General features: G+C 35.9%; 1 protein-coding gene and 1 pseudogene across 6 annotated transcripts in view; both read left to right on the top strand.

The window, feature by feature from the left end:
• C17H2orf42 (chromosome 17 C2orf42 homolog) overlaps nt 1–25,320 on the top strand; it is a 59,779-nt gene that overhangs the window by 266 nt on the left and 34,193 nt on the right. For 2 of the 6 annotated variants that reach the window (XM_077134476.1, XM_077134471.1), the window contains exons 1-4: nt 14,412–14,586; nt 15,037–15,865; nt 16,529–16,639; nt 21,056–21,160. In XM_077134476.1, the coding sequence (XP_076990591.1) occupies nt 15,049–15,865; nt 16,529–16,639; nt 21,056–21,160 (1,033 nt within the window). In that variant the 5' untranslated portion in view covers nt 14,412–14,586; nt 15,037–15,048. Of the gene's footprint in view, nt 1–14,411; nt 14,587–15,036; nt 15,866–16,528; nt 16,640–21,055; nt 21,161–25,320 lie in introns of those variants that run through there. The other 4 variants (XM_077134474.1, XM_077134472.1, XM_077134475.1 and 1 more) reach the window with 3 other exon arrangements.
• LOC143661143 (receptor-binding cancer antigen expressed on SiSo cells-like) lies at nt 4–12,804 on the top strand (annotated as a pseudogene).

Here is a 25,320-nt window from a genome sequence, read left to right as displayed (position 1 = left end):
AGGATGCCGGGAAGCAAGTTCCGGAAGCTTGGCGGGAGTTTTGCGTGCCGGAGCCTTGAGGTCGGAGCCTGCGGCTGCAGGTGCTCGGCGACCTTTTCTTGCGGTTGCGAGGCAGCTCAAGGCTGCTGAAAGCATCTTGAACCACGAGTCGGGAGTCCTGGCTTTCAGTCCTGTCCCTGCCTCTCACTTGTAGTTGACACGTTGGAATCCAGCAGATTCCAAACTCAAGCTAGATGCCTCCTGGCGACGTGTCTTCCGTTGTCGCTATCTCCCTGTGGCCACAATTTTATTGTTTTTAAAATGGTTAAAGTAGTATCTATCTACCTCACAGGATTGTAATGAGAAATAAATGAGAAAATGCATGGAAAGTGCTTAGCACAGTACTGTTTAGTTTTGTTTTTTATTATTCATGGTGATTTGTTTTCTTCACTTACTATGCTTTACAAGTAGGGAACAGCATTTACCAAACTTTATAACTCTACAACCAAACAGTACCTGGATGAAAAGCCACCACTCACAGCGGCTCTCCTGGGTTAATTCTTCCGATATCAGTCCCTTTACAGCCCCTTGCTGAAGTAGCAGACCTGCCGGAAAAGGAAAAGAGACTTGTTCGAGAGAGAACCTTTTCATGGCAGATTTCAAATACAGGTTCTTTACACGTTGAGTTACTCGTTTGTATATGCTGCTCAATATAGAATCTGTAATAAGTGATACTGGTACATGCTTAAAAATAAAATAGTACACAAAATACAGTGAAATGAAGGCTGCTTCCTAGTCCTTATTTCCCAAGTTACAAATCACTGCTGAGTAAGGAATAAAAAAATAGAGATATTCTAGGAAGACTTACGTTTATTGTTTACATCCCTTCAAAGAGGATTTTGCCCTCTTTACGCCTATCAACAGTGGAGAGTGCCTGTTTCTCCATATCCTCATGAATACAGCGATGGCATCTTTTTTGTCACTTTGCTGAAGTATTGTCTTTTTCTTTTTAACTTATTTTATTGTGTAGTGTAAAATATATACAAAGCAAAGAAAGAAAAAAGCAATAGTTTTCAAAGCACTGTTCAGTGAATAGTTACAGGACGGATCCCAGAGTTTGTCATGGGCTTCCATACCATCCTCCCAGATTTTTCCTTCTAACTACTCCAGAATATGGTAGGATAGAAGGAATAAATATTTTTTTATCATCAAAATAAACTTTTTCTTTTTATGAAAAATAACATATATACAAAAAAACAATAAATTTCAAAGCACAGCACAACAATTAGTAATGGAATAGATTTCAGAGTTTGGTGGGGGTTACAGTTCCACAATTTTAAGTTGTTACTTCTAGTTGCTCTAAGATACTGGAGACTAAAAGAAATATCAATTTAATGATTCAGCCATCATATTCATTTGTTAAACCCTACCTTCTCTATATAACTGCACCGTCACCTTTGATCTTTCTATCCCTCTCTTTTGTGGGTATTTCGGCTATGGCCATTCTGACTTTTTAATGTTGGAAAGGGCTGTCAATAATATGGGGTAAGGATGTGGAATTAGCTGATGTTTCAGGGACGCTGGCCCCTCTAGGTTTCAGAACTTATCTGGTCCACAGACCCATCTGGAGGATGTAGGGTTCTGGAAAGTTACCTTAGTACATGGAACCTTTGTAGAATCTTATGTATTGCCCTAGGTAGTTTTTAGGATTGACTGGAATGGTTTTGGTTGGGGGTTGGCAAGTTAAGATAGGTAGAATGTCTGACTGAAGCTTGCCTAAGAGTGACCTCCAGAGTAGCCTCTTGACTCTATTTGAACTCTCCCAGGTTTTGTCTTGCTTTAATTTACCTCTTGCTTCTATTGCAAGGTTGAGTATCTTTTCACACCTTTAAAATGTTTTTTTTCTTTTTCTTGTTCTTTACCCATTTATCTAATGAATTGGTTTCTTTTTTTACTTATTTGTAAAATTTCTTATTTTAGGAAATTAGTCCTTTGGCGTTTGCATTTAAAATATTTTTGCTCTTTTTAGAAAAATAACAGCTTTATTGAGATATAATTCATATACCTTTGAATTCACCCTTTTAAAATATACATTTCTGTGGTTTTTAGTATATACACATGGTTGTGCAGCCTTCTTTCACCCAAAAAGAAACCTTATACCCCTTAACAGTCACTCCCCCTTTATCCCCCCCCCCCCCATCTCCTGGCAACTAATCTACTTTCTGTCTCTGTATATCACTTACATGTAAATGGACTCATACAATATGTAGCCTTTTCTGTCTGACCTCTTTCACTTAGAGTAATATTTCAAGTTTCATTGATGTTGTAGTTTGTATCAGTACTTCATTTCTTTTGTGACCTAATGATATTCTGTTGAATACATTTTGTTTTTTTATGTATCAGTTGATAGGCATTTGGGCTGTTTCCACTTTTTGGCTACTATGAACATCCATGTATATTCTGTTATATGGAATATACCACATTTTGTTTATTCATCAATGATAGATATTTGGGTTATTTCCACTTTTTGTTACTATGAACATTTGTGTATAAATTTTGTGTAGACACATGTTTTCACTTCTCTTGGGTAATATTCTCTTGGGAGTCATATGACAACTCTGTTTAACATTTTAAGGAACTGCCAAACTTTTTTCTTTGTATGCTGTGTGTGGTGTGGGGTACATTTCATTCTTTTTCCATGTGAGTATCCCCTATTGCTGCACTGTTTGTTGAATTTTTGTTTGGTTTTCGTTTTGTTTGTTTTTTTGCGGGGGAAGTGCATGGGCCAGGAATCGAAATGGGTCTCCCGCATGACATGTGAGAATTCTCCCACTGAACTACCCTTGCACTCACCTGCCAAAGTGTTTTACAAAGTGGCTGTACCATTTTACAATGCCACCAACAATGTATGAGGGTACAGATTTCTTCCCATCCTAACCAACCAGTTGTAATTGTCTCTTTTTTTAGTTATCTTAGTAGGTGTGAAGTGGCATTTCATTGTGGTTTTGATTTGCCTTACCCTATCAACTAATGATGTTGAACATTTTTTTATGTGTTTATTAGCCATTGTGTATCTTCTTTTGAGAAATAGCTATTCAAATCCTTTGCCTATTTTAAAAATTGTTTGTCTTTTTATTGTTGAAATATAAGAGTTCTTTTTATATTCTGGGTACAAGTCCTTTATTGGATATATGATTTGCAGGAGTGTTCTGACATTTTATCAGATACATGGTTTGCAAGTATTTTCTTACATTTTGTGGCTTATCTTTTCACTTTCTTAATGGTATCCTGTGAAACACAAAAGTTTTAAATTTTGATAAAGTCTAATATATCTTTTTTCTTTTGTCACTTGTGCTTATGGTATCATATTTAAGAAATGATTGCCTAATTCAAGGTCCCAAAGATTTCTTCTGTGTTTTCTTCTAAAAAAGATTATAGTTTTAGCTCTTACATTTAGATCTATGATCCATTTTGAGTTTATTTTTGTATATGCTGTGCAGTGGAGTCACATTTCTTTCTTTTTCATGTGAATATCCAGTTATATTAACACCATTTGTTGAAAACATTATTCTTTCCCCCATTAAATGGTCTTAACACCCATGTCAAAAAGCACTTGACCATAATATAAGGATTTATTTCTAAGCTATTCTACCCTTATGCCAGTACCACATTACTAGCTTCATTACTGTAGCTTTGTAACTTTGTTCTTTTTCAAGATTGTTTTGTTTTTTTCTGGGACCTGCATTTCCATATGAATTTTAGGATCATCTTGTCACTTTCTCAAAAAAAAAAAAAGCAGCTAGGATTTTGATGGGGATTGTATTGTATCTGTAGATGAATTGGGGGGGAGTGTTGCCGTCTTAATAGAATTAAATCTTCTGATCCACAAACATGAGCTGTCTTTCCATTTATTTAGAGTCTTCTTTAAATTCTTTCAATAATATTTTTTTCTCCAGTGTACAAGTCTAATACTCCTTTTGTCACTCATTTTATTTTTGTCTTTGGACTTAACTTATGGTACTTTTTTCCACGCAGAAATTTCATTTTTGTGTAATCAAATTTAATCATTCTTAATTTTAAAGTGAGAAAAATATGTGAATAGACATATATCAGTAAGAACCTTCTGAAGAGGAGACATTTTTTAATCACTAAGTCACTAAAGATCCCAGGGACAACTCCCTTTTATTTATTGTGCTATATTTCTTCTCTCTTTTGTTTTCTGAGGTCAAGAGAAGACAAAGAAAGTTGGACTAGTAAAATATGTTCCTGTGATAGATACACTATTAACAGAGAAGTTATACTTTGCTTTCTAAAATCTGCTTTTAGTAGATTACCAGCATTATCTTTTCTGAAATTTTGTGATCCTCATTTAATATACTTAAGTTTACTTTTTTTTTATTCTCTGGAGTAAGAACTTTTTACCCTTTTCTATGCTTTTAATAGGAAGTATATTTAATACATTCTTTGAGTTTAATGACATTTGTCATATTAATGGTATATCAGTAGGGGACCCACACATTCACAGATTTGTTTTCTTTATGTATCAAAAAAGATCCCTTGAGGTTGGTTCTCTTACAGCCTTGCAATTTGAAGTGTGCTCCAAGAAACAGCAGCACTACTGTCCCCTGGAAGTTTGTTTAAAATGCAGACTTTCAAACTCACCTCCAACATATGAAATGAGAATCTGGCAGAAACATCTTCCTCAAAGCTTCAGGAAACAGTTAAAAGACAGTAGTAATAGGGCAAGGGCCAAATCAAGAAATGGGCTATTTAAAAGTGATCTCTCACTGGCTCGGTACACCCAGTGCAGATCCCTGGACCTGATTTCAGAGGAAGCAAATTAACCCTCTTGCACATATTAGGAGCATGTGTGTCTGGACCAGTCTGTCTGTTGGTGGCCTGAAGGACTCATTGTCCCAGAACTTCATGTAGGAGGCGGCTCACAGAGCTGTCCTACAAAATGCTGTGGGAAAGCAGTCAAGTCTTGATGCCCAGGGCAAAAGTTTGCTGTCTGTAAGACATCCAAGTGCAGTACCCAGGACCATGAGGAAACTGTTTCCTAGAAAGAGGGGACATCTGGAACCATATAAATGGGAGAATTCCTAGATCTAAACACACGTGTCCAAAACAAGACAAGTGTAAAACCAGGGAAAACCCTATGCTTTGGCTGGAATATTCTCTGAATTCATTGTATGGCTAAGCTTTAAGGGAAAACACCCACATAGGGTAGGTCAATCTGCAAAGACTGGGAAGGGTATTTCCTTTTTGTTCTCCTCCTTTTTTTTTTTTGTTGGCTCCTGTTATTCAAGGAAGTCTCTGTCAAAACAGGGCTGAATACAAACTTAAGAAACAGATGTCTCACAGGCTTAAATTCCAGCAATAACACCTTAAAATATCTAAATGTGCAGGTTTCAATAAAAATTACAATGCACACAAACAGGGATTGATGGCCCAGCAAAGGAGATTAAAGCATTAGAAACCACTAGTGAGGAGGATCAGACCTGGGACATTCCAGACAGAGACTTTAAAACAGTGTTCCTAAATATGCTCAAAAAGCTAATGGAAAATATGGACAAAGAACTAAAGGAAATCAGGAAAATGATAGATGAATACAAAGAGTATATCAGTTCAGAGATAAAAATTATGGAAAGAAATCAGACACATCTGAAGACCACAGTAACAGAAATTCCCTAGAGGAATCCGACAGCAGATGGAACTGGCAAAAGAATCAGTGAAATTCAAGATAAGACAATTGAAATCCAGTTTGAGGAGCAGAAAGAGGGAAGAATGAAGAAAAGTTGAACAGCTGAGGAATGTATGGAACATCATTAAGTGAACCAAAATATACTGTGAGAGAGTCTCAGAAGAATAAGAGAGAGAGAGGATTAGAGAGAATATTCAAAGAAATGATGACTGCAAACTTCCCAAATTTAACAAAAGACATGAATATATACATCCAAGGTGCTTAACAAACTCCAAACAGTATAAACCCCAATAGACTTACACCAAGGCATAATCAGGCATTCAAATGCCAAAGATAAAGAGGGAATTCTGAGAGCTGCAAGAGAGAAGTAACATGTCACATAGAAAGGAGCCTCAATAAGATTAGGTGCTGATTTCTCATCAGAAACCAGGAGGCAAGAAGGCACTGGGGTGATATACTTAAAGTGCTGAAAACAAAAAAAATTCAGCCAAGAATTCTGTATCTGGCAAAAGTGTCTTTCAGAATTGAGGGGGAAATTAAGACATTCTCAGATAAAGGCTGGCGGACGCTGTCACCACTATACTAGCCCTACAAGAGATGTTTGAGAGTTCTGCAGGTTGAAAGAAAAAGACAATAGACAATAGACTGGAGCTGTTTGAAGAAGTAAAAATCTCGTGAGGTAATGATGTGGGTTAATATAAATGCCAATACTATTGTATTTTTTGGTTTATTGCTCTACTTTTTACTTCTTTCGGGATCTAGGGTGTTCATCTTAAATCCCATGGTAACCACAAAGAACGTCAGAGAATATACCAGAAACTAGGGTACAGGTGGCAGAGAGAATGGAGATTTAATGCATAATGGGTATAGGGTTTCTGTTTGAGGACATAAAATTTAAGTAATGGTGGTGGGAAAGATGGGAAAATTTATCTCTTATACATTCCCACAATTTATAAAAAGAAAAACAAAGAGACAATGACAATGGAATGCAATGCAGGATCTGGATGGGATCTGAGAATGGAGGAGAAAAGGCTCAAAGGACGCTGTACTTGGACATATGAAAGAATGGAATATAGACTGTGAGCTTTATATTAATGTTAAATTTCTTTTTTTTTTTAATTTTGTATCAAATAAGCATTTTTTGCTTTAGTCTCACTCCTGAGTTGAAGTTTTAAAATATTAATTGCCATCTATTTTCAACACCCTGCAGTACTGTCATTCCTTTATTGTTCCTCATACAAAAACATTTTTAAATTTGTACATTTAGTCACTATCATTATGCACTCTAGGCATTCCTAGATTATATCTCAGTCTTTATTGTCTGTGTTTCTTCTGATTTCCTTTGTGCCCTCAGGCCTCCTCCCTCTATCATTCTCACATTCAGCTTCATTCAGTGTTCTAACGTTATTGTATTACAGTTAGGTAGTATCATGCTATCCATTTCTGAATTTTTACAGCCAGTCCCGTTGCACAATCTGTATCCCTTCAGTTCCAGTTACCCAATATCTACCCTATTTCTATCTCCTGATGATCTCTGTTCTTAGCTGAAATTCTCCAAGTTCATTCATGAATGTTAGTTCATATCAGTGAGACCATACAGTTTTTGTCCTTTTGTTTCTGGCTAATCTCACTCAGCATAATGTCCTTGAGGTCCATCCATGTTGTTACATACTTCATAACTTTATTCTGTCTTACAGCTGCATCATATTCCATTGTATGTATATACCACAGCTTGTTTAGCCACTCATCAGTTGATGGACATTTGGGCTGTTTCCATCTCTTGGCAATTGTAAATAATGCTGCTATAAACATTGGTATACAAATGTCCGTTTGTGTCTTTGCCCTCATGTCCTCTGAGTAGATACTAACAGTGTTATTGCCCGGCCATATGGCAATTCTATACTTAGCTTCCTGAGGAACTGCCTAACTGCCTTCCACTGCGAATGTACCATTTGACATTCCCACCAACAGTGGATAAGTGTGCCTCTTTCTCCACGTACTCTCCACCACTTTTCGTTTTCTGTTTCATTGATAATGGCCGTTCTGGTGGATGTGAGATGATATCTCATTGTGGTTTTGATTTGCATTTCCCTAATAGCCACGGAAGGTGAGCATCTTTTCATGTGCCTTTTGGCCATTTGTATTTCCTCTTCTAAGAAGTGTCTGTTCAAGTCTTTTGCCCATTTTGTAATTGGGTTGTCTGTCTTTTTGTTGTTGACTTGAACAATCTCTTTATATATTCTGGATACTAGACCTTAATCTGATATATCGTTTCCAAATATTGTCTCCCATTGGTATAGACTGTCTTCTTACTTTCTTGATGAAGATCTTTGATGCACAAAAGTGTTTAATTTTGAGGAGTTCCCATTTCTTTCTTTCTTCAGTGCTCGTGCTTTGGGTGTAAGGTCTAGGAAACCGCCTCCTATTATAAGATTTATAAGATATTTCTCTACATTTTCTTCTAACAGTTTTATGGTCTTAGATCTAATGTTTAGGCCTTTGATCCATTTTTTTTTTAATATTTTATTATTGCTCAGTTTATGTAATTTTTTTTTTTTTACATGGGCAGGCACCGGAAAATGAACCCGGGTCCTCGGGCATGGCAGGCAAACACTCCCACCTGCTGAGCCACCGTGGCCCTCTTTGATCCATTTTAAATTAATTTTTTATAGGGTGTGAGATATGGATCCTCTTTCTTTCTTTTGCATGAGGATATCTAGTTCTCTAGGCACCATTCATTGCAGAGAGTATTCTGTCCCAGGTGAATTGGCAGGAGTGCCTTATCAAAGATCAATTGTCCATAGATGAGAGGGCCTGTATCTGAACATTCTATTCAATTCTATTGGTCCATATATCTATCTTTATGCCGGTACCATGCTGTTTTGACCACTGTAGCTTTGTAATATGCCTTAAAGTCAGGTAGCGAGAGACCTCCGACTTCATTTTTCTTTCCCAGGATACTTTTAGCTGTTTGGGGCACCCTGCCCTTCCAGATAAATTTGGTTATTGGTTTTTCTATTTCTGAAAAGTAAGTTTGGGGGATTTTTTTTTTTTTTTTTTAGTTTTTTTAGTTTTGGGGATTTTAATTTGTATTGCACTGAATCTATAAATCAATTTAGGTAGAAGCAACATCTTAACTATATTTAGTCTTCCAATCCATGAACATGGTATGCCCTTTCATTTATTTAGGTCTTCTGTGATTTCTTTTAACAATTTCTTATAGTTTTAGGTCTCTTGTCTCTTTAGTTAAATTTATTCATAAATATTTTATTCTTCTGGTTATAATTGTAAATGGAATTTTTTCATGATTTCCTCCTCAGATTGTTCATTACAAGTGTGTAGAAACACTACAGATCTTTGAGTGTTGATCTTGTAACCTGCCACTTTGCTGTACTCATTTATTAGCTCTAGTAGTTTTGCTGTGGATTTTTCGGGGTTTTTGACATGTAGTATCATATCATCTGCAAACAATGAGAGTTTTACTTCTTCCTTTCCAATATTGATCCCTTGTATTTCTTTTTCTTGTCTAATTGCTCTGGCTAGAACTTCCAGCACAATGTTGAATAACAGTGGTGATGGTGAACATCCTTGTCTTGTTCTTGATCTTAAGGGGAAATTTTTCGGTTTTTCCCCATTGAGGATGATGTTAACTATGGGTTTTTCATATATTCCCTTTATCATGTTGAGGAAGTTCCCTTCTATTGCTAGTCTTTGAAGTGTTTTCAACAGGAAAGGATATTGAATTTTGTCAAATACCTTTTCTGCATCAATTGAGATGATCATGTGGTTTTTCTGCTTTGATTTGTTGATATAGTGCATTACATTAATTGATTTTCTTATGTTGAACCATCCTTGCATACCTGGGATGAATCCTACTTGGTCATGGTGTATAATTCTTTTAATATGCTGTTGGATTTGATTTGCAAGAATTTTGTTGAGGATTTTTGCATCTATATTCATTAGAGAGATTGGTCTGTAGTTTTCTTTTTTTGTAATATCTTTGTCTGGCTTTGGTATGAGGGTGATGTTTGCTTCGTAGAATGAGTTAAGTAGCTTTCCCTCCTCTTCAATTGTTTTGAAGAGTTTAAGCAGGATTGGTACTAATTCTTTCTGGAATGTTTGGTAGAATTCACATGTGAGGCCATCTGGTCCTGAACTTTTCTTTTTGGGGAGCTTCTTAATGACTGATTCAATTTCTTTACTTGTGATTGGTTTGTTGAGGTCATCTGTTTCTTCTCAAAACAATGTTGGTTGTTCATGACTTTCTAGGAAGTTGTCTATTTCATCTGCATTGTCGAATTCATTAGCATAAAGTTGTTCATAGTATCCTCTCATTATTTCCTTTATTTCTGTGGGGTCAATGGTTATAGCTCCTCTTCCATTTCTGATTTTATTTATTTGCATCCTCTGTCTTCTTCTTTTTGTCAACCTTGCTAAGGGGCCATCAATCTTATTGATTTTCTCATAGAACCTACTTCTGGTTTTGTTGATTTTCTTGATTGTTTTCATGTTCTCAATTTCATTTATTTCTGTTCTAATCTTCATTATTTCTTCCCTTTTGCTTCTTTTGGCGTTAGTTTGCTGTTCTTTCTCTAGTTCTTCCAAGTGGACAGTTAGTGCCTCGATTTTTGCTCTTTCTTCTTTTTTGATATAGGCATTCAGGGCAATAGATTTCCCTTTTAGCACTGCCTTTGCTGCATCCCATAAATTTTGATATGTTGTGTTTTCATGTTCATTTACCTCAAGATATTTACTGATTTCTCTTGTAATTTCTTCCTTGACCCACTGGTGGTTTAAGAGTTGTTAAATTTCTTAAACTTTATAACTGTATTTATGGTGATTACATATAAGTAAATATCCTTGTCTTGAGAAATGTACATGGCAGTACTAAGGGTTCAAGGAGCATGATGTATACAGCCTACACTCAAGTGTTCAGTAACTGGACTGATAGACAAATGTATGGAAAGATAGATGGATAGATGATAGAGAAAGAGAAAAAAGAAACGAATAATATGTCAAAGGTGGCAAAGTCTTAAAATTGGTGGATCTGAATATCTGGAGGGGATGGAGGTATGTTGGAGTTCTCTGTATGGGGCTTGTATTATTTTTGCAACTATCTTATAAGTTTATCATTATTTCAAAATAAAAAGTTTTAAAAACTGCTATTTGACTCTTTTGTCTTACAATGAATGGACAGGTATCACACTGGGGGAAAAGACATAAGCAGAAAACTGTTGAAATCAAATAAAGCGTGTAGTATAGGTAATAGTATTGAGCTGATGTTAAAACCTTAGTTTTGACAGCTGTACCATGGTTTCATAAGATGTTAACAGTAGGAGAAGCTTGGAGAAAGGGTATACAGGAATGCTCTGTTCTATCTTTGTAGCTTTTCTATAAATCTAAAGTTAATCCAAAATTAAAAGTTTTTTTAAAAAAGAAGTATGTATTTGCAGTTTTGGAAGATACTAACACAGACCCTCTATGAGAAATAATCAAAGAACTAAAAGAAAAAATAAGATGAAAGGATTGAATTCCCATGGCGATATAAAGGACCACTACACACCTTAAGGCTCCGCCATGAACAATTGCCAAATGAATTCCTCCCTCAAGCAGCGGAAGTTGTTTTTGTTTTTCCCACTTTAATGATATGTTAAATCACCCATCCGCTGAGGGAATCACAACTGGAAGTTGGCTTCAATGTGTAGCCCTTGTCATGTCTTACTTTTACTTGGGGCAGTGGGCCTGCCGAGCAACTGCCCAGAGAACCCTGTCCTCAAATCTGTCTGTCTGAGGGAAATTTGCTTATTCTTCCTGCCTTTATTCTACAGGCCTCGAACCTCCCAAGGCAAATTTTTCCAAAATTCAAATCCCAGCCCTTGGGGCATCCACCTCCAGCCACTAGAGCATTTCACATAATGCTGTGCAGATGGCATCAGACTGTGTAAACTGAAAACATTTAGGTTGGTTTTTTCACTTAGGTCATTTTTTTTTCATTCGTTCAGTGGGTTTTGATTCCCACCAGGGCCATCACTCATTTCTGGTTATTTAAAGTTTGAACTTGTCTAGCAACATATTCTCATTCCTAAAGAGATTAATTTGCACATCTAGAAGGAAACCGAAATTTAGTGGAAACCAAATAACTTTGCCAACTACGGTTGATTATTCATCAGTTCCTAAGCAGACAGATACTGGAGAGTGGACTTCCTGGGATGAAGATGCACCCGCAAGTAAAGATGGAAGGAAGAAGTGGGAATGGTTTGAACAACTGGAACCTGACTATTTTAAGAACATGGTGCCAACTCTAAGGAAGATTCAGAAAATTGTTATTATAAAGAGAGAACTGGGTGATGCGATGGTGGCTCAGTGGTAGAATTCTCACCTGCCATGTCAGAGACCCGGGTTCGATTCCCAGTGTCTGCCCATGCAAAAAAAAAAAAAAAAGAGAGAGAGAGCGAGAGAACCAATATATTCTGGCATCTCAGATACAACACAGGTTTCTCTAGTAGATTAGCAGCTACACAATGTATGCCTTTTATTCATCAGTTTCCTGAATTAGGTGACTTAGATACCCAGCCAGAAAATACCAATGCGTGGAATAAAAAGATAGAGCCTGGCCAGCAGAAGGGGTTCCCAGACTAGCCACAAAAAATAGCAGACAGAGAAAAGAGATGAGAAGAACAACAAAGGAGGAAAATGGGAAAGGAAGCACAGCAACTAATGAAGAAGGAACACCATGAAATTGTTGTGAATCATAGTGCTGGTAGGAGAAATCTGAGCTGCATAACCCAACCAACATTTGTATGGATTTAACAAGTATTTTCAAAACACTTTGATTTTAATGAGTTCATCAGGTCATCCAAGATACCAGAATTCTCCCAAAGTACATTGAACTCTTAGTGGGCTAGACTTAAAAAATTAAAAAAGACTAATGAGACAATACAAGATTTTCTTTAACGTGCTCCAAATGTAAGATAATTGATTGTTGTAGAGAAATAATTACAAATACCAGTACCTCTTCACACTAGTGTTACCAGCTAAATAAATGGGTGTATATAATTTTATGGTGGAAAAGACTCTGATGTCTGTTGTGGTTTCCTTCAGTGTACATAACGATGAAGTAATTTTCAATATTCGTTTGCGTCCATAATTATCTGATATAAATGAGATAAACTGTAGGGCTTTGATTACCGTATTTTTGTTGTCAGAAGCTGGTGTTTGTATACGTTTCCTCTACTTTGAAAAGATTTTGTTTATATTTGATACCACAGTAAGCAATTTGAAGAGTGAGGTTTCTATTTAAGGAAATGGTACTAAATGCAATGATTTTCTTGTAAACATCATCATCAACATAATTTTAACAAATTATTTATTCTTTGCTAAGCCCTTTCAGAAAGATCTATAAATTTTGGTAAAGCGGTTATTATTTCCGTTTTGCAAATGAAAAAAAAAAGCTCAGTGGCCAAGGATTTGGTCATGGAGATAACTGGGCAAACTAAATCCTCATCTTTTGACTTTGGAACAACATTCTCTCCTAAGAACTCACATTTGTCTGAATGGGAATAGCCACCATAGGAGTGCATTGAGCTGCGGAAGAAATACAGGGTAAGCAGGCTAATGTCTCTAGATCAGGGGTTCTCACCCAGGGACATTTTTGCCCCTACCCCCAAGGGACATTAGGTGATGTCTTGAGACAGTTGGGATTGTCATAAATGGAGGGAGATATATTGCTACTGGCATCTAGTGGATAGAGGCCAGACATGCTAAATGCGCAGGACAGCGCCTCACAATAAAGAAGTATCCAGTCCAAAATGTCATTTGTGCCAGCCGGGGTGGAAGGAACCTTGACACAACTGGTATTTCACAAATCTTCATTCCTTCAGTGGATTTTAGCAAACATTACAGCTGGGGATTAGTTCATGGCATCAATAAAAAGATAGGTATTCTTAGACTAAGTTTATCTCTACCTTCCAATTTGCTAATCAGCAGATTACAGAAAATGTGGAAGAAAATACTTTATCAAGACCATCCCTTGGAGCCAGGAGAGAAAAGAAATCACCCTACTTCAAGATCACAAACACTACTTCTAAATAAATAAATAAATAGAAGTATTACAAATATTGAAAGATTGTGTCAATTCTTTCCATTTTTCTATATGTTTGAAAATTTTCATAATAAAGTACTGGGGGGAAACATCAAAGGCAGAAATTCACATTCTTCTTCGTAGAGGGGTATGGGTTAGTGGAAACTACTGCTGATTTTGCTGGGTGACCTCAGGCAATTTATTTACCTTCTTTGTTTTCATCTGTTTAGCCGTTGCTATTAGACCTAAATGAAATAGGGAAATGTGTGAGGGTCAAGTGAAATAATGAATGTGAAAGCATGAGCATTTGACTGTGTATATCATGACTCTACGTGTTCTTGACAATCTCCTGTGTAGCTCCGTTTTAGCTTCTTGCATTTGGAAGTGCAAAGCACTTAACTATTTCTGTAACCATTTCTGCCAAGACCTGTTCTTCTCAAATATTTGTGAAAGACTTAGATTCTTCTTCTCTCTGATTTCTAAGAGGAAAAGAATCATCCTGTCTTGGTATAACTTTAGTACTCTTTCTTGTTTTACTTATAGGCTGTTAAAATACCCTCTTGGGGCAGTGGGAATCTTTCCTGACTGGAATATTGGGCAGGAGCTTTGCCATTGGCTGGTCAGGAAGGAGAAAGTAGAATGTCTGCATTGTTACACCATAGAATTCAAACTGCAGAAGACTTTGGAGTAAGCAGTGTCGTTTACTCTGCAAAAGATTACGTCTTCACCTGTCCTCTTTGATGGTCACAAACTAATGAAATGCCTTTTAAATCTTATGAATTCAGGTTGTACTGTTTTCCAGATGTCCTAACAGCTGGTACAGGTAGGACTGGACTAAGTTTTGTCGGGGAGCAGTGGAAGAAAAAGAGCTCATCTTTCCCTTCTCTAGTCCTTGCTGAAGTTAAGGATCTGTTCATATAAAGATTAGGGTAACTAATCTAGGTGGTTGTATGGAACAGAGTATATGCTGGAGAAGTGCTTAGTTGTACATTAAGATCTTTTTTTAATTTTTTAAAAAATTTATTTATTAATTTAAAAAATAAACAAAATAAAACAACATACATAATCAGTAATTCTACATTAGGATTTTTTTTAAGTTACAGATAGGAAAGGCAAAATTTCTTCCACTCTTATTTCGTGTGATAGTTACACATTTAGAAGTACAATCTGAAAATGGCAGATAGCTTCTTTACATTTCATTTCTGTACTAAATATCCAATGTGATTTTAACGAATATATATACTCATGCTAATGGGTTTATCGCCTTTTCTAGGACCTGTGAAAAATGGAAGCAAACTCTCTGAGGACTAAAGTTCCAGCTTTCTTATCGGACTTGGGGAAGGCCACATTGCGGGGAATCAGAAAGTGTCCACGGTGTGGCACCTACAATGGCACGCGGGGACTGAGCTGTAAGAACAAGACGTGTGGAACCATATTCCGCTACGGCGCACGGAAGCAACCTAGTGTTGAAGCTGTCAAAATAATCACAGGCTCCGATCTTCAGGTCTACTCAGTGCGGCAGAGGGACCGAGGCCCTGATTACCGATGCTTTGTGGAGCTGGGCGTGTCAGAAACAACAATCCAGACGGTGGACGGGACGATCATCACTCAGCTGAGCTCTGGACGGTGCTATGTCCCCTCATGCCTCAAAGCTGCCACCCAAGGTGTTGTGGAAAACCAGTGTCAGCACATCAAGCTGGCGGTGAACTGCCAGGCAGAGGCCACCCCTTTGACCCTGAAGAGCTCGGTCCTGAACGCAATGCAGGTTTCCCCAGAAACCAAACAAACCATCTGGCAGCTGGCCACAGAACCCACTGGACCTCTGGTACAAAGGATTACTAAAAACATTTTGGTGGTGAAATGCAAGGCAAGCCAGAAACATAGTTTGGGGTATTTGCATGCATCCTTCGTACAGAAAATCAGTGCCAAACCTGAGCGCCGCTTTTTCTGCTCCTGCCAGACTCTGAAATCGCACAAGTCAAATGCCTGCAAGGACGAGGGAACCCAGAGATGCATTCATTTCTTTGCATGCATCTGTGCCTTTGCCAGTGATGAGACATTGGCTCAAGAATTCTCAGATTTCCTCAATTTTGATTCCAGCGGTAGGTAGTATGGTTGACAGTATACTCAGTTTTTCTATAATGGAAACAAAAGAGTTCCATTAATGATATTTGGAGATTGATGTAGAATTCTGCAGAAGCAGATGCTTAGATAATTCAAATGAAAAGCCTTCCTTCCTTTTTTTAATCCCCAGTCAACACTTTTATATAAAGGTTGTTTGGTTGAAATTAATGGTCAAGAGTCTTGGGCATTTTCATTGAGACGATGAATCTACCAGTTAGTTTTGTGTGGACTTTTTACTCGTCCATAGATGCCCTATGTTGATTAAAAAAAAAAAGCAAATTTTTAAAAATCCCTTTCTTGCTTTTTTTTTTACCTTGGGAGATATAGAAAACTCAAAAAAGGATCTTTAAAGTATTCTACATCAAGTCTTTTGTTGTTGACCTTGGAGATGTTTTCTGTTTTTATTTTTTAATGATCTTTAGTTGCCTGTAGTTCCCAATGTTTAATAAAAAGCTGTAGAACTGTCTGTCAGGTTAATGGTCTGTGTACAAAAAAGACGTGTTTTGGGGGAGTTCTTTAAAGGAACATTTTTTAAAGCAGGCCTTCACTCCATAATTTGTTTTGGGGATTTGGATTTTTATAAATTAATGTCTATCTAAGTAGGGACAGTTTTAATAATTCAGACATCTATGATTTTTTAGGTCTTAAAGAGATTATTGTGCCCCAGTTAGGTTGCCATTCAGAGTCGACAGTATCAGCCTGTGAGTCCACTGCCTCTAAACCAAAGAAGAGGAAGAAGGATGAAGTATCTGGTGAGAGGCCGTTTTTGTTTTTGTGGTGGTGTTGTCTTTAAACATTGTTTTGCCGTGTTTCATGTGTTCCATTGAATTGCAACAATAATAGAAGTTTTGGTTCTTTTTGTTTTTATGGGTTTTTTCCCTTGAAAGAAAGTTTTCCCTCTTTTGACTATTCTTGGCCAAATTAAGCCAAGAATTGGTTCTGTTGGCCAAAAATAAGATCTAGCCAAACTTCATTTTATTATTGTATACAGTTGTTCATCCCTTGAATGTTCAGACTAGTCTTACCCTTTGATCTGCCTTAGCACAGTATTATGAATTTTTGATCTATATAGGACTTAACAGAAAAAACAACTCATGACAATAGTTGATCATAATTTCCCACACAAAGTTAGGAGTTTGGATTGATGATCACAAATAGGAATTCTTATAAATCAATATTCAAATAGTGAGGTTCCCTAATAAATAATTGCCAAAAGACCTAGACTCTAAACGTGTGTTCTACATATGTTGGTGGGGGAGAAATACTCAAACTCATTAGTGAAATGCAATATTCAAACTCATTTTAGAAATGCAAAATTAAAAGGAGATACTTCTTACTACCAAATTAGAAAATAATTTTTTAAATTATGATGCCACAGGCAAAGGTGAAATCAGGGTTCTCAGGCCTGATTTCTAATATTTCTATACTATATTGCTAATGTAGTATAAATTACAATGATCACTTTGTAAAAGTAATTTGCAGTATCTGTTAAGAACCTTAAAAAAGTTCCTACTCAGGCAGCATTGCTGGAGGTGGTAAGGTGATCATGCAAAGGAGTTCTGGCCCTGGGGAATTGGAAAGAGTATTGAGAAACTAAGTGACAGCTGTTATTTCTGTGCTTCAGAGATTCTGTGTTTTGATTTTGGCAGCAATGTAGAGCACAGATTGTTAAATGTTTTCTTGGTCTTTCCCAGGAAAGCTTGAAATTGAAAAACAAAACAAAACACACACACACACATTAGTTCTTACCACTCCTAAATAAAATCTTTTATTTTTATTTTAAATTTTTATTTATTTATTTATTTATTCACATTGGCAGGCACCGGGAATTGAACCTGGGTCTCTAGGATGGCAGGCAAGAATTGTGCCACTGAGCCACCATCATACCACCCCAGATAAAATTTTTAAAGAGAGTAATCCTTGGTACAAGAAAAGCATTTTGTCCAGAGATGTTCAGTTTTATGGTTGTGTATAATATTGAAAAATTAGAAACAACTGAGGGCCAACCACTTAAATGAACCATAGTAAAGCCGCTTAGAAAATCTTAGGCAACCATTAAAAATAATTATAAAGGATTTGGGAAAAGAATGTGCCATTAGATGTGAATGTCAGATAAACAATGAATATGATTCTTTTTTCTTTTTAAAGCAGTTTTATTGAGACATAATCATACACCATATAAATCCATCCACAGTATATAATCAGTGGTTCAGAATATCATCAAATAACTGTGCATTCATCACCACAATCAATTTTAGGAAAAACAATCTCATACCCTTGATATCCCACTATTATTGACCCTTGTGATATAAGATATGAATGATGTGAAATATGAAAGAACATCTTTATACTTTTAATTATTAATCATAGTCATCGTCCACCACAGGAGTCACTGTGTATACTGTCCTATGTTTTATCCTCCAGCTGCAATTTTATTTGCCTTTACACTGTTTATCGTGCACATCTTATAGTGAATAATAGTTTTACCAATTTACCCTATTCCTTTTTGTGTCTGTACAGTATTTTATTATAGATATACCATATTTAGCCATTTCCCTTTGGTAAGTCATTTCCAGTTACTGTTTTTTTTGTTTTACTTTTTTCTTTCTTAATTAGAGAAGGCAGGGGTTTACAGGTAAATCAGGAAGATTATATCCCATATAATCTTCTCAAACATACAGTCTTTCCTATAATTTAACACTTTGCATTAGTGTGGTACCTTTGTTATAATTGATAAAAGAAAATTATTGTAATTGCAGTACTGATTATAGTTAATAGTTTACATCAGGGTAACCATGTTCTACAGTCATATATTTATTTTTATTTTTATTCTACTAGCATATATGCGACCTAAAATTTCCCCTTTCGACCCGTTCAGATATTGAATTCAGTGGTGTTAAGTACGGTAACAACGTTGTGCTACCATTAACACCATCCATTACCAAAGTTGATGGAAAATACCACTAAACAGAAAATCTGTACCAAGGAAGCATTAACCTCCATTCCCAACACCTATTAGTGCCCTGGATTACCTGTATTCTAGTTTCTGATTCAATGAATTTGTATGTTCTAATTATTTCATATCAGTCAGATCACAGAGAATTTGTGCTTATGTATCTTCATTTGTTTCACCAAACATGGTATCTTTTTTTTTTAACATATGATCATTCCGTTCTACATATATAATCAGTAATTCACAATATCATCACATAGTTGCATATTCATCATCATGGTCATTTCTTAGTGAATATGATTTTTTTTTTATTAATTAAAAAAAGAATTAACAAAACAATTAGAAATCATTTCAATGTACATGTACAATCAGTAATTCTTAATAACATCACATAGTTGCATATTCATCATTTCTTAGTACATTTGCATCGATTTAGAAAAAGAAATAAAAAGACAACAGAATAAGAATTAAAACAATAATAGAAAGAAAAAAAAAACAAAAAAAACAAAAACAAAAAACCTATACCTCACATGCAGCTTCATTCAGTGTTTTAACATAATTGCATTACAATTGGGTAGTATTGTGCTGTCCATTTCTGAGTTTTTATATCCAGTCCCGTTGTACAGTCTGTATCCCTTCATCTCCAATTATCCCTTCTCTTTTTTTTTTTTTTTAATTAACAGAAAAAAAGAAATTAACCCAACATTTAGAGATCATACCATTCTACACATGCAATCATTAATTCTTAACATCATCACATAGCTGCATGATCATCATTTCTTAGTACATTTGCATTGGTTTAGAAGAACTAGCAACATAACCGAAAAAGATATAGAATGTTAATATAGAGAAAAAAATAAAAGTAATAATAGTAAAATCAAAACAAAACAACACAAAACAAAACAAAAACCTATAGCTCAGATGCAGCTTCATTCAGTGTTTTAACATGATTACTTTACAATTAGGTATTATTGTGCTGTCCATTTTTGAGTTTTTGTATCTAGTCCTGTTGCACAGTCTGTATCCCTTCAGCTTCAATTACCCATTGTCTTACCCTGTTTCTAACTCCTGCTGAACTCTGTTACCAATGACATATTTCAAGTTTATTCTCGAATGTCCGTTCACATCAGTGGGACCATACAGTATTTGTCCTTTAGTTTTTGGCTGGATTCACTCAGCATAATATTCTCTAGGTCCATCCATGTTATTACATGGTTCATAAGTTTATCTTGTCTTAAAGCTGCATAATATTCCATCGTATGTATATACCACAGTTTGTTTAGCCACTCTTCTGTTGATGGAGATTTTGGCTGTTTCCATCTCTTTGCAATTGTAAATAATGCTGCTATAAACATTGGTGTGCAAATGTCCGTTTGTGTCTTTGCCCTTAAGTCCTTTGAGTAGATACCTAGCAATGGTATTGCTGGGTCGTATGGCAATTCTATATTCAGCTTTTTGAGGAACCGCCAAACTGCCTTCCACAGTGGTTGCACCCTTTGACATTCCCACCAACAGTGGATAAGTGTGCCTCTTTCTCCGCATCCTCTCCAGCACTTGTCATTTTCTGTTTTGTTGATAATGGCCATTCTGGTGGGTGTGAGATGATATCTCATTGTGGTTTTGATTTGCATTTCTCTAATGGCCAGGGACATTGAGCATCTCTTCATGTGCCTTTTGGCCATCCGTATTTCCTCTTCTGAGAGGTGTCTGTTCAAGTCTTTTTCCCATTTTGTAATTGGGTTGGAATATGATTTTTAATATAAATATCTCCTATGCAATATATGAAACACACTTATAATAAATAATTCATTGTTTATCTGAAATTCAAAAAAAATGTTTTGCTAATATGGCTACCCTGGTATAATCCCAACTACTTAAAATCATAAAACAGCAAAAAAAAAAAACAATTCACAGAAAAGAAAAGGGAAGAAAACAAAGAGTGGTTATCCAAGAGGTGGGAGACATAGATAAATGTTGTTTTCTTCCTTTCATTTCAGGTCCGCCCCACACATGCACACCAGTTTCCTGGGAAAGAGCATAAGAAACTTCAAATTTTATTTATAAAGGGTAACGCTAATTCCTTCTAGAAATTGGGAAGCTAACCTAGAAATTAGCAAAGACTGTTTATATGGTTTAGGCTTTTCAGAAATTAATTTCCAATCAATTTATATCATATGAGACATGTTATTAAACGCTGTAACGATTTGTGGTTTAGGTGCACAGACAATCAGTTCCCTCTTGCCCCAGGATGCAGTGAGCAGTAACCTGAGGAAAAGTGGCCTGAAAAAGCCTGTTGTGACTTCTTCATTAAAAAGGCAGGGTAAGTATCCCTTCCCCAGCAGAGGATAAAAAGGTGGAAATTCATCTAAAGAAGCCAGAAGCAGTTATAAGCAAAAGAAATGTGATGTGTCATTCCCCTGAGGGTACTAAAACACTAGTACGCTGAGGCCGTTCATGCCTCATTGGTCTGAACTCCTGCTCAAAGTTAAATTACATCTTTTAAATAGCAAATGCAACAAAAATTACTGACTTATTTTAGCAGCCAGTATTTTGCAGGATGTTTTTCCTCTTGTTGCTTATTAACCATGTGCCATTGGTATGGGAATTCAAAATTGAAGAGAAAATATATTTTACAGTCATGCAATGTGTTCTAGTTTGCTAGCCGCCAGAATGTAATATACCAGAAATGGAATGGCTTTTAAAAGGGGAATTTAATGAGTTGCTATTTTACAGTTCTAAGGCTGAGAAAATGTCTCAATTAAATAAGTCTATAGAAATGTCCAATCAAAGGCATCCAGGAAAAGATACCTTGGATCAAGGAGGCCGATGAAGTTCAGGGTTTCTCCCTCAAGTGAGCACATGGCACATGGCAAACACAGTCACAGTCTCTCTCTCATCTGGAAAGGCACATGGTGAAAATGGTCAGGGTTTCTCTCTCATCTGAAAGGGCATATGGTGAACACAGCGTCATCTGCTAACTTCTTCTCCTGGCTTCCTGTTTCATGAAGCTCCCCAGGAGACATTTTCCTTCTTCATCTCCACGGGTCGCTGGCTGGTGGACTCTGCTTCTTGTGGCTATGTCGTTCTGCTCTGCTCTCTCTGAATCTTTCATTTTCCAGAATGTTTCCTCTTTTATAGGACTCCAGAAACTTATCAAGACCTACCCAAATGAGTGGAGACATGTCATCACCTAATCCAGTTTAGTAACCACTCTTCATTAAATCACATCTCCAGGAGAGGTGATCTGATTACAGTTTCAAACATACAGTATTGAATAGGGATTATTCTGCCTTTAAGAAACGGGATTTAGATTAAAACATGGCTTTTCTAGGGAACATACATCCTTTCAAACCATCACACAATGATAACTGTTTGTTGGGAAAGACAAATATAATTCATTCTCCAAAGTCAGTGAAACTTGAAAATATATCTGAAAATAGCAGTATGGCTGTAGTTCTGAAGTTATAAGACAGAATGACTTAATAACTTACATATTTATGTATAAATCACCTTTCTAGTCAGAATAATTAAGCTTTATATTTGGGGATCAACATATTCCTAACTCTCCTTTGTATACCTTATATAAAAATAGTCTTTCCTATACCTTGTATAAAAATAGCAATAGTTTTTGCATACTCAGTTTGATCTGGCTAGTCATATAACATGGCTGGGTAATTAATAAATGGACCTCACCCCTTCTCATGTACTCTGGTTTTGGAGACAAGTCAATACATAGTTAGCAAATAATACATGACTGAATATTTTTGTTTAATATCATTTTTTTATTAGAGAAGTTGTAGGAAAATCATGCAGAATATAGAGTTCTTTTATATGTCCCTCCCCCCATTATATTTTTTTTTGCATGGGCAGGCACCAGGAAATGAACCGGGTCTCCAGCATGGCAGGCGAGAAGTCTGTCTGCTGAGCCACCAAGTGGCCCTCCCATTATTCCCCCCCCCCATTATTGACACCTTATATTAATGTAGTACTTTTATTACAGTTCATGAAAGAATATTATTGTAATTGAACTATTAACTATAGTCCATAGTTTACATTAGAGTTCACTGTCTTTGTTTTGTAGTCCCATGGGGTTTCTTTTTAATTTTATTCTAATAACTTTATGCACAACCTAAAATTTCCCCTTTTAACCACACTCAAATATGTAAACAAGACTGAATCATAATTAACTAATTAATTAAACACTTATACATTCCAGGAATAAATGTTTTTGGAAGGTTAGAAAGTAAACAGATCAACAGTATCAGGTAGAAATTTTTTAACAAATTTTCATCACTTCCTTTGGTGCAAGGACAGAGAAAAGAGTTTTATATCCAAATTATTACTATATTCATTTATGTATAATCAATTTTAATTTAAAATGAATAATAGTTATGGCATCATTATCCCTCTGTAAAAGGGGCTGAACTTCAGCCATGTGAAGACACTTTAGAAGGAGAAATAGAATAGAATGTTAGGACTGTGGAAGGCTCTTTTTTTAATATTTTTATTGAGATGTCTTCATAATATAGAATCAGTGGCTCACAATATCATCACACAGATGTGTATTCATCACCATGATCATTTTTAGGACATTTACATCACTTCAGAAAAAGACATAAGAAAAAAGAAAAACCCATATATCCCATATCCCTTACTCCTCCCTCATTGGCCACTAATATTACAATCTACCCAATTTTTTTTAACTCCTTATCACCCCCTATTATTTATTTATTTTATGTCATTTTTTTATTCATCTGTCCATACGCTGGATAAAGGGAGCATCCATCAGACACAAGTTTTTCACAATCTCGTGGTCACATTGTAAAAGCTATAAAGTTAATACAATTGTCTTCAAGAATCAAGGCTAGCAGAACACAGTTCAACAGTTTCAGGTACTTCCCTCCAGCCACTCCAATACACCATAAACTAAAAAGGGATATCTATATAATACTTAAGAATAACCTCCAGGATAACCTCTCGACGCTGTTTGAAAATAAGGCCATTGACACTTTATTTATTTATTTTTAAATTTATTTATTTATTAATTTAAAATTAAGAACAAACAAAAACATTAACATATCATTCTGTTCTACATATATAATCAGTAATTCTCAATATCATCACATTGTTGCATATTCATCATTTCTTAGAACATTTGCATCAATTTAGAAAAAGAAATAAAAAGACAACCGAAAAAGAGATAAAACAATAACAGAAAAAAAAAGATTATACGTACCATACCCCTTATCCCTCGCTTTCATTTATTACTAGCATTTCAAACTAAATTTATTTTAACATTTGTTCCCCCTATTACTTATTTTTATTCCATTTGTTCTACTCGCTTGACACTTTCTTTTGTCTCATTTCTCTTATCTCCCTTTTGGTCAAGAAGGTTTTCTCAATCCCTTGAGGCTGAGTCCCAGCTCATTCTAGAATTTCTGTCCCATGTTGCCAGGAAGGTTTACACCCCTGGGAGTCATGTCCCATGTAGAGGGGAGGGCAATGAGTTCTGTGGAAGGCTCTTGAATTTTTAGATGATCCAGACTCATATTTTCATTTCAGAAAAGAGAAGATTGAGACACTCACAGTGGGTACTCAGTTGGTGGTGGAAGTCCTGGGTCCTGTAGCCTCTGACTCCAGCCCTAAACTCTGGCTTCATTAAATTACTTGTTACTGTATTTTCCAGTTATTAACTGCAGGGCTTGAAGACCTTATTCTTTCACTTTTATTTAAGAGTGAATTTTCATTCCTTTTGCATTTTTTAAAACAAGGTTTTAAATTTTAAGTATAAAGATAGAGTGACCCTTAGTAAATGCATCATTCAGTCTTATTTACTTGTGTGCAACCTTGATATATAACAGATAACTTCATTATTGAGAGGGTTTAGGGCATATATAAACGTATTTATCAGCAGCAACCATTACACAGAGCCATTCTTAAATATGCAGTTTAGTGTGGAAAGACTGCTAACTTCCTGTGGTTAATAATTTTTTTTGTCCCTTTTTTTTTTAAATACCAAAAAATACCTAACCAAATGCAAACATTCCTATTTTGATCATTCCGTTCTACATATATAATCAGTAATTCACAATATCAACACATAGTTCATACTTACATATTCATCATCATGATCATTCTTAGAACATTTGCATCAATTCAGAAAAAGAAATAAAAAGAAAACAGAAAAAAATTCATATATACCATACCCCTTACCTCTCCCTTTCATTGATCACTAGCATTTCAATCTAAATTTATTTTAACATTTGTTCCCCCATTATTTATTTTTATTCCATATGTTCTACTCATCTTTTGACAAGGTAAATAAAAGGAGCATCAGACACAAGGTTTTCACAATCACACAGTCACATTGTGAAAGTTATATCATTATACAGTCATCTTCAAGAAACATGGCTACTGGAACACCACTCCACATTTTCAGGCAGTTCCCTCCAGCCTCTCCACTACATCTTGACTAACAGG

The sequence above is a fragment of the Tamandua tetradactyla genome, chromosome 17 (assembly GCF_023851605.1).
Source record: "Tamandua tetradactyla isolate mTamTet1 chromosome 17, mTamTet1.pri, whole genome shotgun sequence".
NCBI classification, from domain to species: domain Eukaryota; kingdom Metazoa; phylum Chordata; class Mammalia; order Pilosa; family Myrmecophagidae; genus Tamandua; species Tamandua tetradactyla.
The sequence above is the reverse complement of the archived record's forward strand: the minus strand, read 5'-3'. Positions and strand labels throughout refer to the sequence as shown.